General features: G+C 26.6%; 9 protein-coding genes across 9 annotated transcripts; 7 read left to right on the forward strand and 2 right to left on the reverse strand.

Annotated features, from left to right (window-relative positions):
• Positions 1-364: 364 nt before the first annotated feature.
• On the forward strand, positions 365-4131 carry T552_02106 (hypothetical protein). Its single transcript, XM_018370661.1, has 10 exons — positions 365-725; positions 768-962; positions 1005-1179; positions 1224-1756; positions 1798-1916; positions 1961-3491; positions 3542-3635; positions 3679-3728; positions 3771-3926; positions 3972-4131. The coding sequence occupies exons 1-10, from the start codon at positions 411-413 to the stop codon at positions 4083-4085; spliced, it is 3282 nt and encodes a 1093-aa protein (XP_018225548.1). The 5' UTR covers positions 365-410; the 3' UTR covers positions 4086-4131.
• A 323-nt stretch (positions 4132-4454) lies between these two features.
• T552_02107 (hypothetical protein) lies at positions 4455-5254 on the forward strand. The gene is made up of 3 exons (XM_018370662.1): positions 4455-4734; positions 4779-5003; positions 5047-5254. The coding sequence occupies exons 1-3, from the start codon at positions 4498-4500 to the stop codon at positions 5209-5211; spliced, it is 627 nt and encodes a 208-aa protein (XP_018225549.1). The 5' UTR covers positions 4455-4497; the 3' UTR covers positions 5212-5254.
• T552_02108 (hypothetical protein) lies at positions 5236-6043 on the reverse strand. Its single transcript, XM_018370663.1, has 4 exons — positions 5794-6043; positions 5652-5747; positions 5513-5609; positions 5236-5468 (listed from the first exon to the last, which is right to left on the reverse strand). The coding sequence occupies exons 1-4, from the start codon at positions 5997-5999 to the stop codon at positions 5307-5309; spliced, it is 561 nt and encodes a 186-aa protein (XP_018225550.1). The 5' UTR covers positions 6000-6043; the 3' UTR covers positions 5236-5306.
• Positions 6044-6102: 59 nt separating this feature from the next.
• Positions 6103-7878, forward strand: T552_02109 (hypothetical protein). The gene is made up of 7 exons (XM_018370664.1): positions 6103-6121; positions 6170-6248; positions 6301-6491; positions 6540-6799; positions 6849-7261; positions 7304-7683; positions 7724-7878. Exons 2-7 carry the CDS (start codon positions 6197-6199, stop codon positions 7832-7834), a joined length of 1407 nt encoding a protein of 468 aa, XP_018225551.1. The 5' UTR covers positions 6103-6121; positions 6170-6196; the 3' UTR covers positions 7835-7878.
• A 144-nt stretch (positions 7879-8022) lies between these two features.
• T552_02110 (ubiquitin-conjugating enzyme E2-16 kDa) lies at positions 8023-9088 on the forward strand. The gene is made up of 8 exons (XM_018370665.1): positions 8023-8082; positions 8200-8275; positions 8448-8477; positions 8530-8607; positions 8657-8762; positions 8806-8859; positions 8910-8954; positions 9006-9088. Exons 1-8 carry the CDS (start codon positions 8069-8071, stop codon positions 9044-9046), a joined length of 444 nt encoding a protein of 147 aa, XP_018225552.1. The 5' UTR covers positions 8023-8068; the 3' UTR covers positions 9047-9088.
• A 209-nt stretch (positions 9089-9297) lies between these two features.
• T552_02111 (hypothetical protein) lies at positions 9298-9863 on the forward strand. The gene is made up of 3 exons (XM_018370666.1): positions 9298-9390; positions 9448-9640; positions 9692-9863. The coding sequence occupies exons 1-3, from the start codon at positions 9344-9346 to the stop codon at positions 9815-9817; spliced, it is 366 nt and encodes a 121-aa protein (XP_018225553.1). The 5' UTR covers positions 9298-9343; the 3' UTR covers positions 9818-9863.
• Positions 9825-11065, reverse strand: T552_02112 (hypothetical protein). The gene is made up of 2 exons (XM_018370667.1): positions 10201-11065; positions 9825-10154 (listed from the first exon to the last, which is right to left on the reverse strand). The coding sequence occupies exons 1-2, from the start codon at positions 11017-11019 to the stop codon at positions 9870-9872; spliced, it is 1104 nt and encodes a 367-aa protein (XP_018225554.1). The 5' UTR covers positions 11020-11065; the 3' UTR covers positions 9825-9869.
• Positions 11066-11424: 359 nt separating this feature from the next.
• Positions 11425-12427, forward strand: T552_02113 (hypothetical protein). Its single transcript, XM_018370668.1, has 3 exons — positions 11425-11787; positions 11836-11958; positions 12005-12427. Exons 1-3 carry the CDS (start codon positions 11478-11480, stop codon positions 12379-12381), a joined length of 810 nt encoding a protein of 269 aa, XP_018225555.1. The 5' UTR covers positions 11425-11477; the 3' UTR covers positions 12382-12427.
• A 167-nt stretch (positions 12428-12594) lies between these two features.
• Positions 12595-13717, forward strand: T552_02114 (protein-L-isoaspartate O-methyltransferase; the record flags this gene model as incomplete). Its single annotated transcript, XM_018370669.1, has 9 exons — positions 12595-12705; positions 12752-12785; positions 12863-12909; positions 12963-12984; positions 13027-13148; positions 13199-13358; positions 13404-13485; positions 13528-13627; positions 13673-13717. 9 exons carry the CDS (start codon positions 12595-12597, stop codon positions 13715-13717), a joined length of 723 nt encoding a protein of 240 aa, XP_018225556.1.
• Positions 13718-13826: the final 109 nt, after the last annotated feature.

Here is a 13826-nt window from a genome sequence, read left to right on the forward strand (position 1 = left end):
TCGTTCTTTAAATACTTAAATATTAAGTAAATCCAATACTCCATCAAACAATTCACATTATAAATAACTATAACCCATCATTTTTACTATATTTTTAAAATAAACACTAATTTATTATTTTATAATCTAAATTTATATATATTAATATTTTATAAAGCTGTATAGAGATTTTTGTTATAATCAAAGTAGAATTAGAATAGTTTTGTTAGTTAAAACAATATAAGAATTGAGTTAAATGTATATCTTTATTTATTAAAAAGCGGTTATTGTTTAGTTAAAAAATTTAGAGAGGACTATTAGAGGGTTATAATAATTAAAATAGAATAATAAGGACAAATAGAAGAGATAAAAGCTATTAAAGAGTAATAATTCTTAATAACTCTATAATTTATTAAAAAAAAGTATAAAAAATGTCAAGCGAATTTGATGAGGAGGTATCAGATGATACATTTCAAGGATTTGATACAGATAGTAATGAAAACCATGTATCAGAAGAAGGAAAAGATTCTATAAAAAATAAAAAAGATAAAAAATTTATTAGTCAAAAGGAAATTGAAGAATTTCAAAGAAATGAAAGTCTCTTTAAGTCAAATTATTTTAAATTACAAATAGATGATTTATTAGAAGAAACAAGATTAAATTCAAATGATATAAAAGAAATACAAAAATATATAAATCAAATTAAAAATATTATAGAAAACATAGGAAACAAAGAACAAAATGAAGTAAATAAATAAATTTTAAAAATATATATTAATTTGTTTTAGATAAATTTTATTATAAAAGAAATGAAAGAACTTAATATTTTTATACCATTTCCTGAACCAAAACCTTCTAAAGATGTGAAATATAATTTTTCATATAGAAGACCAACATCTATTAATGTTATAGGAAGTTTTTCGCTAGGAACGTCTATTAAAGAAGATAATTTGAACATTGATTTGGCAGTTGAAATTCCAGAGGTAATATTTTCAAGTTTTTAACATATAATTAAAAAAAAAAAGAGAATATTTCAAAAAAAAGATTATATGAATTATTGTTATTTTTATAAACGTTCATACTATTTAGCATGTCTTGCAGAAGGCATAAGAAAATCGCCTGAATTTACAGGAAAATTATCATTTCAACTTTTTAATGGAGATCAATTAAAGCCAATAATAGTAATATCGTATATAAAAGGTATTTAAAAATAGAATTCAAAAACATTATTTTAAATTTATTAGATAATGAAATTCATAATCACAAAAAATGGAATATTTTTATTATACCATCTATTTCTCAAAATGTATTTCAATCAAACAAGCTTTCTCCAAATAAATCCTGCATTGCATCTGTAAACTGTCCAACCCCTAACTATAACTTTTCTATTCTATCGGATTGCACAATAAATCAGCATCATATGATACAATATACTTGTTTACAATCATGTCCAGCATTTAGGGATGCATCCATATTGGGCAAAATATGGCTAAAAAAAAGAGGTTTTAGTTCTAAAAAGAATGGATTTGGTAATTTTGAATGGAATATAATCATGGCATATCATTTCAAGCATAAAAAAGATCAATTTTTTCAATATAGCTCCTATCATCTTTTTAAAATTACTCTTCAATTCTTAGCAACACAAAATCTATTAGAAAATCCAGTATATATGGATTCAGAAAAATATATCAATGATTTATCAAAAAAAAAACCAGGCTTTTTTACATTTAATGATATAAATATTTTACAAAAATTATCATATTTTGATTTTCAATTAGTATTAAAAAGACTATTCAATTTTATATTAACTGTCCTTAGATACAACTATATGCATCAATTACATTAGAATTATTGAACAATTCTCCTCAAGATAATTTCAAATCAATTTTTCTTGAAAGAGTGGATATTATTCCTTTACAATTCGATTGTTATTATAAGTATATTTGCTTTTTACTATTAACACAAATTCTGATAATCTAAGAGTTTTTATTCCTCATAATTGGGAAGAATTATCAAAAGATTATTTATATGAAGTCTCATTAAAAGAAACATCATTTATATTAAAACTCATAGACATTATTAAGAGAGCACTTGGGAATAGAATACTTCAAATAACATCAATAGTACATTTGAACGACATAACATGGAGTATAGACACAGAATTCCCTTCAAATATAATATCAAATGAATTCTATATAGGAATTCTTATTGACCAAGAGAATTCTCAAAAAATTGTAGAACGTGGCCCATCTCCTCAAGATACTAATGCAACTAAAGAGTTTCAACAATTTTGGGGAAAAAAATCAGAGCTTCGAAGATTTAAAGATGGAAGTATTTTAGAAAGTGTAGTATGGAACGTTGAAAATAAACTTTGGCTTATTAAAGATATTATAAAATTCGCTGTTGACCGTTATGTTGGAAGTAACATATCTGAAACATACCATTTTTTTGGACCTGAATATGACAAATATATTAATTTTCCAAAAGCATACTTGCCAATAGAATTTTCACAAATCAGAACAGCATTTGACTCATTGGTTAAAGAAATAAAAAGCATTGAGAATTTTCCGCTTCAAATATCTTCTATAATACCGTCGAATGAATTTTTAAGATATACAGCTATTAACCTTCCTTTCTTTTCAGAGTCTAATGATTTTAAGAAATATTATTCAGAACCATGTGATATTATTATTCGATTTGAAAGCTCTGGAGATTGGCCGGATGATCTTAAGGCTATTCAAAGAACTAAACTTGCATTTTTAATTAAATTGTCAGAAAAATTATATTTTCAAAACAATGATATAATTTCAAGAGTCGGCTTAGAAAATACAGATGCAGAATGTTTAAACTTGGGATTTTTAGAAATTAAATATAAGAACTTTATATTTCATTTAAGAATTCATCATGACAGAGAAAAAACCTTACTACAAAAAGAATTGAAAAATGGAGAAGTTTCTCAATATCCACGTAGTATACTAAACAAGGGAATAAAATTATATGACGAAACATATATATCGAAACCAAATCATACATTGGTTTTTCAAGATCTTTGCCATAAATTCAAAGCATTATCTCTCTCTGTTCGTTTAACAAAAAAATGGTTTCATTCTCATTTACTTTCATTTCATGTTCCAGAAGTATTAATTGAGCTTGTTGTTGCAGAAGTATTTATCAATTCAGCACCTTGGTCTCCACCAGCTACAGCGAATACAGGCTTTCTTAGATGTTTATCCATGCTTGCATCATGGGATTGGAGATTAAGTCCATTAATAATTGATTTTTCAGGAAACATGTCTTCTGAAACTTATAAGATAATACAAAATCAATTTTCAACTTTTAGAAAACAAGATCCAGGAATCAATTCCGGCGCTATGTATATTACATGTAACTATGAAAATGATTATTATTCCTGGATCTGGAATAAACCTAGTCGTGCGGTTTCTGGAAGAATTACTTTATTGGCTAGAAATTCCCTAGAAATTCTAAAACAAATGGATGAAAAAAGCATTCGTGTTAGTAACATTATTTCTCTTTGAAATGTAATCTAGCTAACTTCTTAAAGAAAACCTTCTTACCTTCTTTAAAGGATTTTGACTTCCTTATTTATCTTAATAAAGCTTCAGAAATGATAGAAAATTCAAAAATATTCCAAGAAAGTAATAAAACCACATTTTTTTAAATATTTTAATGTTTTAATAGCTGTATTTCCTGAACCTGATGTAATTGATATGTTTGTAAAACAACTCGAGGTTTAGTGTTTCTTTTTGTTATAAATTTCTAATATTTTTTAGGATATTTATAATGATTCCTTTATCTTTTTCTATAATAGATTACAAAAATCTGTAATAGCAGGCGTTATAAATCCCCATATCCTTTCAAAAAGATCTTGGAGAGTAAATTTAGGATTTTCATCCATGCCATTACAGAATTCTACAACAAATGATCAAGTATATATTTTTTTTTTAAAAATTTAAAACTGATTTTCTTAAAAGAATATGATACATGGAAATATTTTGTCTATGCTTAGTGAAATAGAAAGACTTGGTAATAATCTTGTAAAAAAAATCGACATACAAAATCTACAATATATAAATAATATAAAATAATTCATATAAATCCTTAAAACATTTAAATATTTTGGAAAATACGAATATTAAAAGTTTTTGATCACATTTTCTTGGATATTAATACATTTAAACAAAAAGCATATTTAATCTTAAAAATATTTATTGAAATATCATAGTAAATTATTTCAATTTGAGCAAATACAATCTACATTTGACTTAAAAATCATTCATTATTCTAAAAAAAATATTGGATATTTATATTAAATATACTTTAAGATATTATGGTAAATATCTTCAAATTTTTACATTATTTAACCTATTTTAAAAAGATTAAATATATTCGAGTATCAATAATAATTAATATATTAATTATTTTTCATATTAAATCTTACTATCATTTTACTTAGATTTTTTATAGATCAATTATCTACGACATTATCAAATAAATATTATGGTTCTTCTTGTTCAAACAGAAAGAATTAAAGAAACATTAAAAAGATATTCCTCATTAAATATAGGAAAAGATATTTCAGAATATTTAAAAAGTGATTTTATTCCTCATTCTGTAATTATAGATATTTCAGCATCTTTAAAAAATATAAATCATGATATTCAAAAAAAAGAAGACACTTTGGACTATATTTTAAGAGGAACATATATATATCATGAAAAAAAAACTCAGAAAAATGTTTATATTCTCTCTTTATTAAATCATCTCTTAAATATAAATAGAATACAAAACAAAATCATTTATTAAAAATGCATTCTATTGCACAAGAAATAGACTATCAAAGACTTATAGGTATACATGATCCATATTATAAAAACAAAGAACTCAGTAAAACTGAATTACGCTTAATCAAAAATCAAATATTTACAATAATTAATATTCTTGTAACAATATTTAGTATTATAATTGCTATTTGGATATGGTGTAAAAATTGGAACATACCAATGGTATATTCATACTTACCATATTACTAAATTATTCATTATTTAGAGAATTATAGCAGCTTTAAGCTCTGGTATACTAATTGCTATTGCTGAAATCGTTCTATATAATCATTATTTATCAAGTATTAAAAAAAGACAAGATTTTCAAAGAAATAAACCTATAAAAAAAGAAATAATAAACTCTATAAAATTTCAAGGTAAAAATACATAATATAAACATTTTAATTCTATTTATTATACAAATATCGCTACTACTCTCTAAACTTAAAAAATATCACTACTACCTTCAAAACTCAAAAAATATTATTATTCATTCTCTCTTAATTCTTTACTCCTCATTTCTAACTCATATTCTAATCTTGCTACCTCATCTTTTTCTTCTTGTATCATTTCATCTGTTATAATTTCATTCTTATCTTCAAAATTAAAATCATTATTCGTTAAAAGTAAATCTAACTTCATACGTTGCTAATAACCCTTTAAAATCTTCATTTTAACTTATATTATTATACCGATTCAATCTTTGCTTCTAAATCTTGTATATTTTTAAGATGTTTACGGTTTTTTTCAAAAAGCATTCCAATTCTCTCCTCTATCTCAGGAAATTGACTTTCCATTTAATAATGACTTCTATTATAAACAATTACATACTATATATTTAAAAGTTTTTCCGCTGCTTCTAATAATATTTCTGGTGACTGTAATTCCTTATTTTTTAACGGCGTTACTGGTACTTCTAATGCCTGACTAAAAAACCCCTCAATAAATAAAAATAAAACATAATTTTATTAACCAAAACCCTTTCTTTTCTCCTTCTTTCTTCCCTTTTTCTACACTAAATAACCTACTTTCATGACCCTCTGCATCTCGTATAAGCATAACAATATCCTGCAATTTTAATAGAGAATTTGTAAAGGGCTTAGGATAATTAAATTCTAATGATTCTATACTATCAATTGCCTGTTCAATACTAGGAAAATACTCCTCAATCTTCATCATATCTTTATATATATATAATATGGTCGTCTGGATATCGACGACCAGCTCTTAACCCTCAGACAAGATAATCTTAAGAATTAAGCCAATTTTTAATAAAATAGAGAAAATTGTTAAGAAAAGAGGTAAAATAAATAAATAACTTAAGGAATTTAAGTTAAAAAGTAAGAAAGCAGGTTAAAATAGTCTAAAAAGTTAAAATGGGAGAAGCAACAAAGGGAAAAGTGTATGATAAAATGTCAACAATATCAGGTAAAATAAGGGATAAGAAGGGTATTATGGAGAGGAAACTTATTATATAAAGGAATTAAATCAAATATATATCTTTTGGAGGAGGCGGTAGAGCAATATGAGCCATATTTGATATCAAAAGTTTTACGAGGAACGTTTTTTCTGAGAAAACATTTAACAGGGGAGATTCTTAAGGAAATAATAAGGAATGTGTATAAGGGTAGAGAGAGGACTAGGGATTATCTGTTAAATGTGATAAAAATGGTTTTTTTTTGATAGAGATCAGGGTATTTTAAGTTAAAAAATGAATAGGAAACGAATGAGATGGAATCGAGTAATATAAGGGAAAAAAGTAAAGAAATATCAGCGGAAGTTGATATATATATACATTTAATTATACAAATATATTTATTGGATATAAAAGAATATGAGAAAGGAGCGATTTTTTCTCAAGAACTTGTTGAAAAGCTTCAAACAGTTAATCGACGATCATTGGATAAGATTTCAGCAAAAATATATTTTTATTATTCATATTTTTGGGAAATGCAAGGAAAGCTCTCAGAAATCAGACCGTATTATTTAATTTTAATAAAAAGAGAGAGAGATAATTAATAAATATAGGGTTATTTTAAAAGTTCAAAGAACAGCAACATTACGTCATGATAATGAGACTACTTCAATGATAATTATTCTTTTGCTTCGTAATTATCTTCATTATAATTTGTATAATCAAGCAGATCGTTTAGTATCAAAAATAAGCTTTCCAGAAACAGCGACGAATAATCTTATTGCAAGATATTTGTATTATTTAGGGAGAATTAGAGCGATTCAATTAGATTATACATCAGCACATTCTCATCTTACAAATGCAATTCGAAAAGCACCTCAAGGAGCAAAGGCAGCTGGCTTTCTTCAAGCAGCACACAAATTGAACATCATTGTAGACTTATTAATGGGTGGTATTCCTGAAAGATCTATTTTTCGGCAACCTATGCTAGAAAAAGCACTTGTTCCATATTTACAGATCGTTCAAGGTATATTTATTAAAAAAAAAAGGTAAAACTAAGCATTTTCAGCTGTAAGAAAAGGCGATATTACCCTTTTTACTGAAGCTTTCAATAAACATGGCAATAAATTTCGTTTAGATGGTACATCTAGTCTTATATTAAGATTACGACAAAATGTACTCAGAACTGGTATACGAATGATGTCAATCAGTTACTCACGAATATCTTTGCGTGATATATGTTTAAAATTACATCTAGACTCTGAAGAATCGGCTGAATATATGGTTGCAAAAGCCATTCGTGACGGGGTCGTCGAAGCAAGTTTAGAACATGAAAAAGGATACATGCAAAGCAAAAAAATTCCTGATATTTATTCAACTCATGAACCACAAATCGCTTTTCATGATCGAATTCTATTCTGTTTAAATCTTCATTCTTCTAATATCAAGGTATTTCTTTTATACATAAATCCCCCTCTAATATTCACAGGCAATGCGTTTTCCTATCAACATTCACAAACATGAAATTGAAAATGCTGAATCTGCACGCAAACGTATCGAAAATCAAATCGTTGATGCTGAAGATGATTTTCTTGATTGATTATCTTTTTCACTTTATTCATATTACTACATACACTCTATCTCAGTCTTTCTATTATACATTCAATACATATTCATTCCTTATATATTTTATATATACATTATATGTGTTCATAACAATAACAGGAGATCAACCGTAAATCAAAGCTCGGAAAACTAAAAAGAAAAAAAAAACATAAAACGAAGAAAAAGTGCAATTTAGAGGGGAAATACTAAGAGAAATATAAGATTTAAGATGGCTTTAAAGAGGTATGTTAAGGGTTTATGGTTTATAAGGGTATAAATAGAAGAAATATAAGAAATAATTAAAGGAAAAAAATAAGGAAAAATAAAGAAAAAAGAGCAATGCTGATGTCTAAAATATAGGATTAACAAGGAACTTGGAGATCTCGCTAGGGATCCACCGTCTTCATGTAGTGCGGGACCGATAGGAGATGATTTGGTAAGTTTTTTTGAGGGAAAAAGGATAAATTGCAGAGTTATCAATATTGAGGTATATTATTGTAGAGTATTGTGAAGGGATTTAAGTATGATGAAGTATAAGAATTATTCATTAAAAGCTGCAATTATATTGTCAAAAAAGATATATATATATATACTAATATGTGTATCAGTTTCATTGGCAAGCAACAATTCTTGGACCGGTATGATGATATAGATGCTATATAGTGTATGAATGAGTTTAACAATGATTAGGGGGATAGTCCGTATTCAGGAGGGGTTTTTTTTTTAGCTATTCATTTCCCAACGGATTATCCTTTTAAGCCTCCAAAAGTATTTTAGTATAATATGTAATAACAAGTATTTTTTAATGATATTATAGGTCAGTTTTACGACAAGAATTTACCATCCAAATATTAACAGTAATGGGAGTATTTGTCTAGATATTTTACGTGATCAATGGTCACCAGCATTAACAATTTCTAAAGGTATAGATTTATTATATTTTATTGATTTATTTATGCACAATAGTACTTTTATCAATCTGCTCTATGCTTACTGATCCAAATCCTGACGACCCGCTTGGTATTTTTCCTAATATTTCATAATCAATTATATTTAATTATCTTTTATAGTACCAGAAATCGCACATGTCTATAAATCTGATAGGGGACGATACGGTATACTATTTCTTGTCTTATATACTTGTTTTTTTATTAATTATTTCACAGAAGCAACTGCTAAAGAGTGGACACGCAAATATGCTATTTAAAGAAAAGCATTATCGATACGACATTTTATTATTGAAAAGGTTCTTGATTTAATAAATTCCTTCTTACTCTCTCATCCTTCTAGGATTATTTAATATCCTGATCTTTATAAAATTCTATTATTGCTTTTACACTCAATTCACTTTTTTACCTTATCATCTCTCATATAACCTCCATCTCTATCAATAGTATAGACATACACTTATTTTCAATAAATATTTTCATTATATTGTTTTTTTATCATTTTTATTCTATTTTTTTACTTTATCTTATAAGAAACTTTTAATCTTAGCATCTTAATGACGATGCAAGATCCCACTTATAGACAGATCTTAAAATTGATCAAGTAAGGCTTTATTTATAGATATTTCTTATTAATATTATTAACAAACATAATATATAGAAGAATACCAGATGATATCTTAAGACCACATGCTAATTTAAAGGTTATTTTGCGTCAAAGAACTTATAATTACTTTAAGCAAAATGAAAAGGAAAAAAGTATTGAATCAAAGGATTTAACAGAAAATATTGAAGAGCCTCATGATCAATATCATGCATTACAATATTTAACAGAGAATAAATATAAATTAAAGGCAAAACAAAGGAGTTTTTTTAAAAAAAAAAGATATTAATTAAGTAAATAGTTTCCATTATCAGAAAGAATACTTCATCCGCCAAAAGATCCTAATTATTATCAAAGACTAATTGAATCAATCAAGCCTAAGCCTTCTATATCATCAATATTTTCAAAATGGTTTGGTTTTAAATAAATAATATATAACAAGATGAAATAAGATCATTATATATATATATAAAGAATTTTTATACAGAATTATTTGATTCACAATGAGAAAGATATAAGGCTTCTTCAGCATATGATCTTACACTTAAATGACGTGTTTTTTCACTTGCAGCATCAATTAAACTTTCCATAGCATTTGATTTTCTGATCACATTTTTTAATGCATCTGTCACTATATAGCCATATGTATATTTTGAAAGTTTATACATGATTCTTCCAAGAATCAATATAGCAATACATCTTTGTGCAGGAAACGTTGAACGTGAAAGATGAACCAGTTCTGGTATAGAATACCCAGCAGCCAGCTAATATGGTTAAATCATTAGTTAAAAATATCAAAAAAATTCTTACAGGAGCATTTGCATGATGATGTAATCCTATATACATAGGGACTTCTCTAGAAATTCTTGGTGATAGTATATTTGCATTGAAATCAAAACGTATAGATTCAGGCGCTATTTCAGACATAGATTCATGATAATCCATTTCATCTTCATCTTTTGTTGGTGCCATCATCCATGCAAGTTTTGATGGATCTACTGGAAGATCTGGAAAATATTTTGAATGAAGTTGTTTAAAGAAATCAGGTGATGATGGATCTAATTCATCAAATGGTGCTGTCGGGAAATGTACTTCAATTGATGATGTTGTCACTTTTTCCTTCTCATTAAAGGTCGATACTGATTCAAATCTATCCTTATCATCAAATGAGAATTGCACCTTTTTCTTTTTATTCATAATATCATTAACATCTTTATCCATTCCTTTTTTATACATCAACTTTTCAATTAACTTAGGATTCAACGACTTCATTAATTCTTCCTTTCTTTCTATAACTTCTTCATGTGTCATTTCTGAAATTCTTCTCATATTCTCCTCATTGATTTCTTCATTCAATAGGTATTCTTCTTCTAATCTTTTATTTGATTCATTATATTGTTTAACTAATGGTTTCCAGAAAAGCTTTTTACTTATAGGAAACCCTGTCTTTTCATAACTAAATGTACTATTTATTTGGCACTTTTCTACTTCTTTTTCATTCTTTTCTACAACATCTTTTATCAACCATTCTGATGTACTTTTTTTTAGATCTTTTTCACCAAATTCTGACTTCTGGTCTAAACAAATATCTACATGTTCTCCTTTCAAAAATTTAGCTTGATCCTTCATGGTATATCTTTATTTCATATATTTTTTTAATTTCTTTCTTTAGAACTCAAATCTTATCCAAATCAACTGCTTTTTTTTCTCAAAAAATACTTCTTCACACTACAAACTACTATATTTCATATGAAACACTGCAAAAATATCATCAATATGTATTTTTTAACATCTTCACTTATATATATTTTATATATATTTAAATATTCTAAAAGCAACATCTAACGCCAAAAAAATCAAAGATTTTGATAAAAAAATATAGAGAAAAAAAGACAAAATAAGAGGATTTATTACAGGAAAATAAGTATATTTATAAGGGAATATTAAGGATTATAAAGGGTTATAGAGATGGTATTTTTTTATTTAAAAAAAACAACATATAATATGTTTAGATTAAGAAATATTATAAGAAAGAAGAGAATCAAGAGGAGATAGCAGAGACATTATATGAGCAATCAGATGAAGTAATGGAATCCGTTTTCCCGTTTGCAGGTGGAGATGGATATGAAAATCAAGGAGAATCATCGTCAACATATCTATTAGATAAAAATAGTGATAAAAAGGAAGGAATATCATTAGAATCAGAATATAAAGGATTACAAGGGAAGGATAAGAATAAATCAGGGAAAAAATATAAAGGATCATTTGCATTAAGATTTTTACCTCGATATACACCTAAACTTAATCAAAACGATGGAGTTTTTGCGAATTTAAATGCTAAACCAGATATATCAAAGGAGATGAAGGAGGAATTTCCACCGTCGTATGAACAAGCGGGTAGATTTGATTTAAATTTCTTAAAAAAAAAATAATTTTTTTTTATAGCAGCAGATGCAACACCATCGTATTGGGAAAATACAATGATTGCACCAGGAATATCGACAGATGAGGTATTTATTGATGGACTTCCTGTAGGGAATATTTTTGGTTTTTTATGGAATATGCTAAGTAATTTATAATAAGAATGATTTATGTATTTCTAATTCGTATAAAGTATCGTTTTCTTTTCAATTTATTGGATTTCTTCTAACATATTTACTTCATACAACGCATGCAGCAAAAAATGGTTCAAAAGCGGGCCTTGGAACAACTCTTGTTCAATATGGATTTTATATGAGATCTATGAAATATAATGTATTTAATCAGGACAATTCTGATCCTAATTCTGAAGATGATAATCAAACATATCAAAGCGACTCTTTAGATCATATTATTGTTTCATATCTTTTAATGATTACCGGCTGGTTTCTTTTAATTCGTTCTACAGCAGATTTTTTAAAAGCAAGACGTATTGAAATGTGTGTCAAAGAAACATCATCTTCAGATACGCCTCAAACATCACAAACAGAAACACCTGAAGCGGTTGTATAAATCTTTTTTCAATTCTTTGGTATCCTTCCGATTCTTTCAATTTCTACAGGTTTCATTATAATCAGCATTTACGGGATTCTAGTTATAATCAATCATGCACCATGCTTTATCTATTTCTTTATATTATATATTTTTTCATCAAATGCTTAACCACATTATATATATATAAAACCCTCTCTACCTTTAACGTCTTGCAAAAATTTTAACTATGGCATGGCATTGTTCAGGGCAAGAATAGCAAATAGTTTATACAGGATGATTAATATTAGCAGCAAAACACATGCAGAACTTATTGAAAACTTAAAAAAAGCAGATATTATTAAGGTAGTATTATATTTATAATAACCAGGAGGTTAATCAAAATATTTAGAGTGAAAGAGTCTATAAAACAATGCTTTCTACAGGTACGATATAGGATTATTATTATTTTTATTGTTTTATTGTTTTGAATGTGATTTGGTGCGATCATGATTTATTTTAGATAGAGCGTTATTTTGTTCATCCATGGCATATGAAGATGCTCCACAGGTATTTAATAAACTTTTTTAATAGACATTTAAGTATTGACATTGCTTTTAAAGTATATAGGTTATGGTGCAACGAGTAGATATTTTTTTATGTTCAAACTTAAATTAAATGATTTAGTCAGTGCACCTCACATGCATGCAATATCTGCATGTTTATTAGAAGACTCTCTTCGTCCGGGCTCAAAGGCCTTAGATATTGGCTGTGGCAGTGGTTATTTTGTTGCTCTTCTAGCAAAAATGGTAGTTAACATTTGTTATTCATATAAAAACCAATAACAATGAAAAAAAAGATACAACCAGGAGGGACAGTGGTTGGTGTTGAACATATAAGGGAGCTTTCAGAACAAGCTAAAGAGAACTTAAGAAAAATGCCAGATACTTATGAAATGCTAAAAGATGGAAGAATCAAAATCATATGTGCCGATGGACGATTAGGATATCCTGATGAAGGTAGAAAATTAATAGCAATATATCCTTTATTTTTATGAAAAATAGGACCATATGATGTTTGTCATGTTGGCGCATGTGCAAAAGAGATATACCAAACATTAAAAGACCAACTTAAAGAAGATGGAAGGTACATTTTTTTCAAAATTAAACTATTAATCTGATTATCAAGAATGGTCATTCCTGTAGGAGATGAATATGAACAATATATCATGTATGTCTATAAAGACATAAATTCACGTATTTCAACCAAACGTTTATCCCAGGTTAGAGTATGTATTATATACATTTTTTTACACATTTTTACATCATACAAGTATGTTCCACTTACTGATCTACCTAAAAATTATTCATCTTTTTAATTATTATATCTTTATTCAATCATTCTTTAATAAAAACATTACTTCAATATAACAATAAATATAATCTATATTTATACTAAATACTAATGCTATTTGTTACATATATATT

Source organism: Pneumocystis carinii (genome assembly GCF_001477545.1).
Source record: "Pneumocystis carinii B80 chromosome Unknown supercont1.9, whole genome shotgun sequence".
Taxonomy (NCBI): domain Eukaryota; kingdom Fungi; phylum Ascomycota; class Pneumocystomycetes; order Pneumocystales; family Pneumocystaceae; genus Pneumocystis; species Pneumocystis carinii.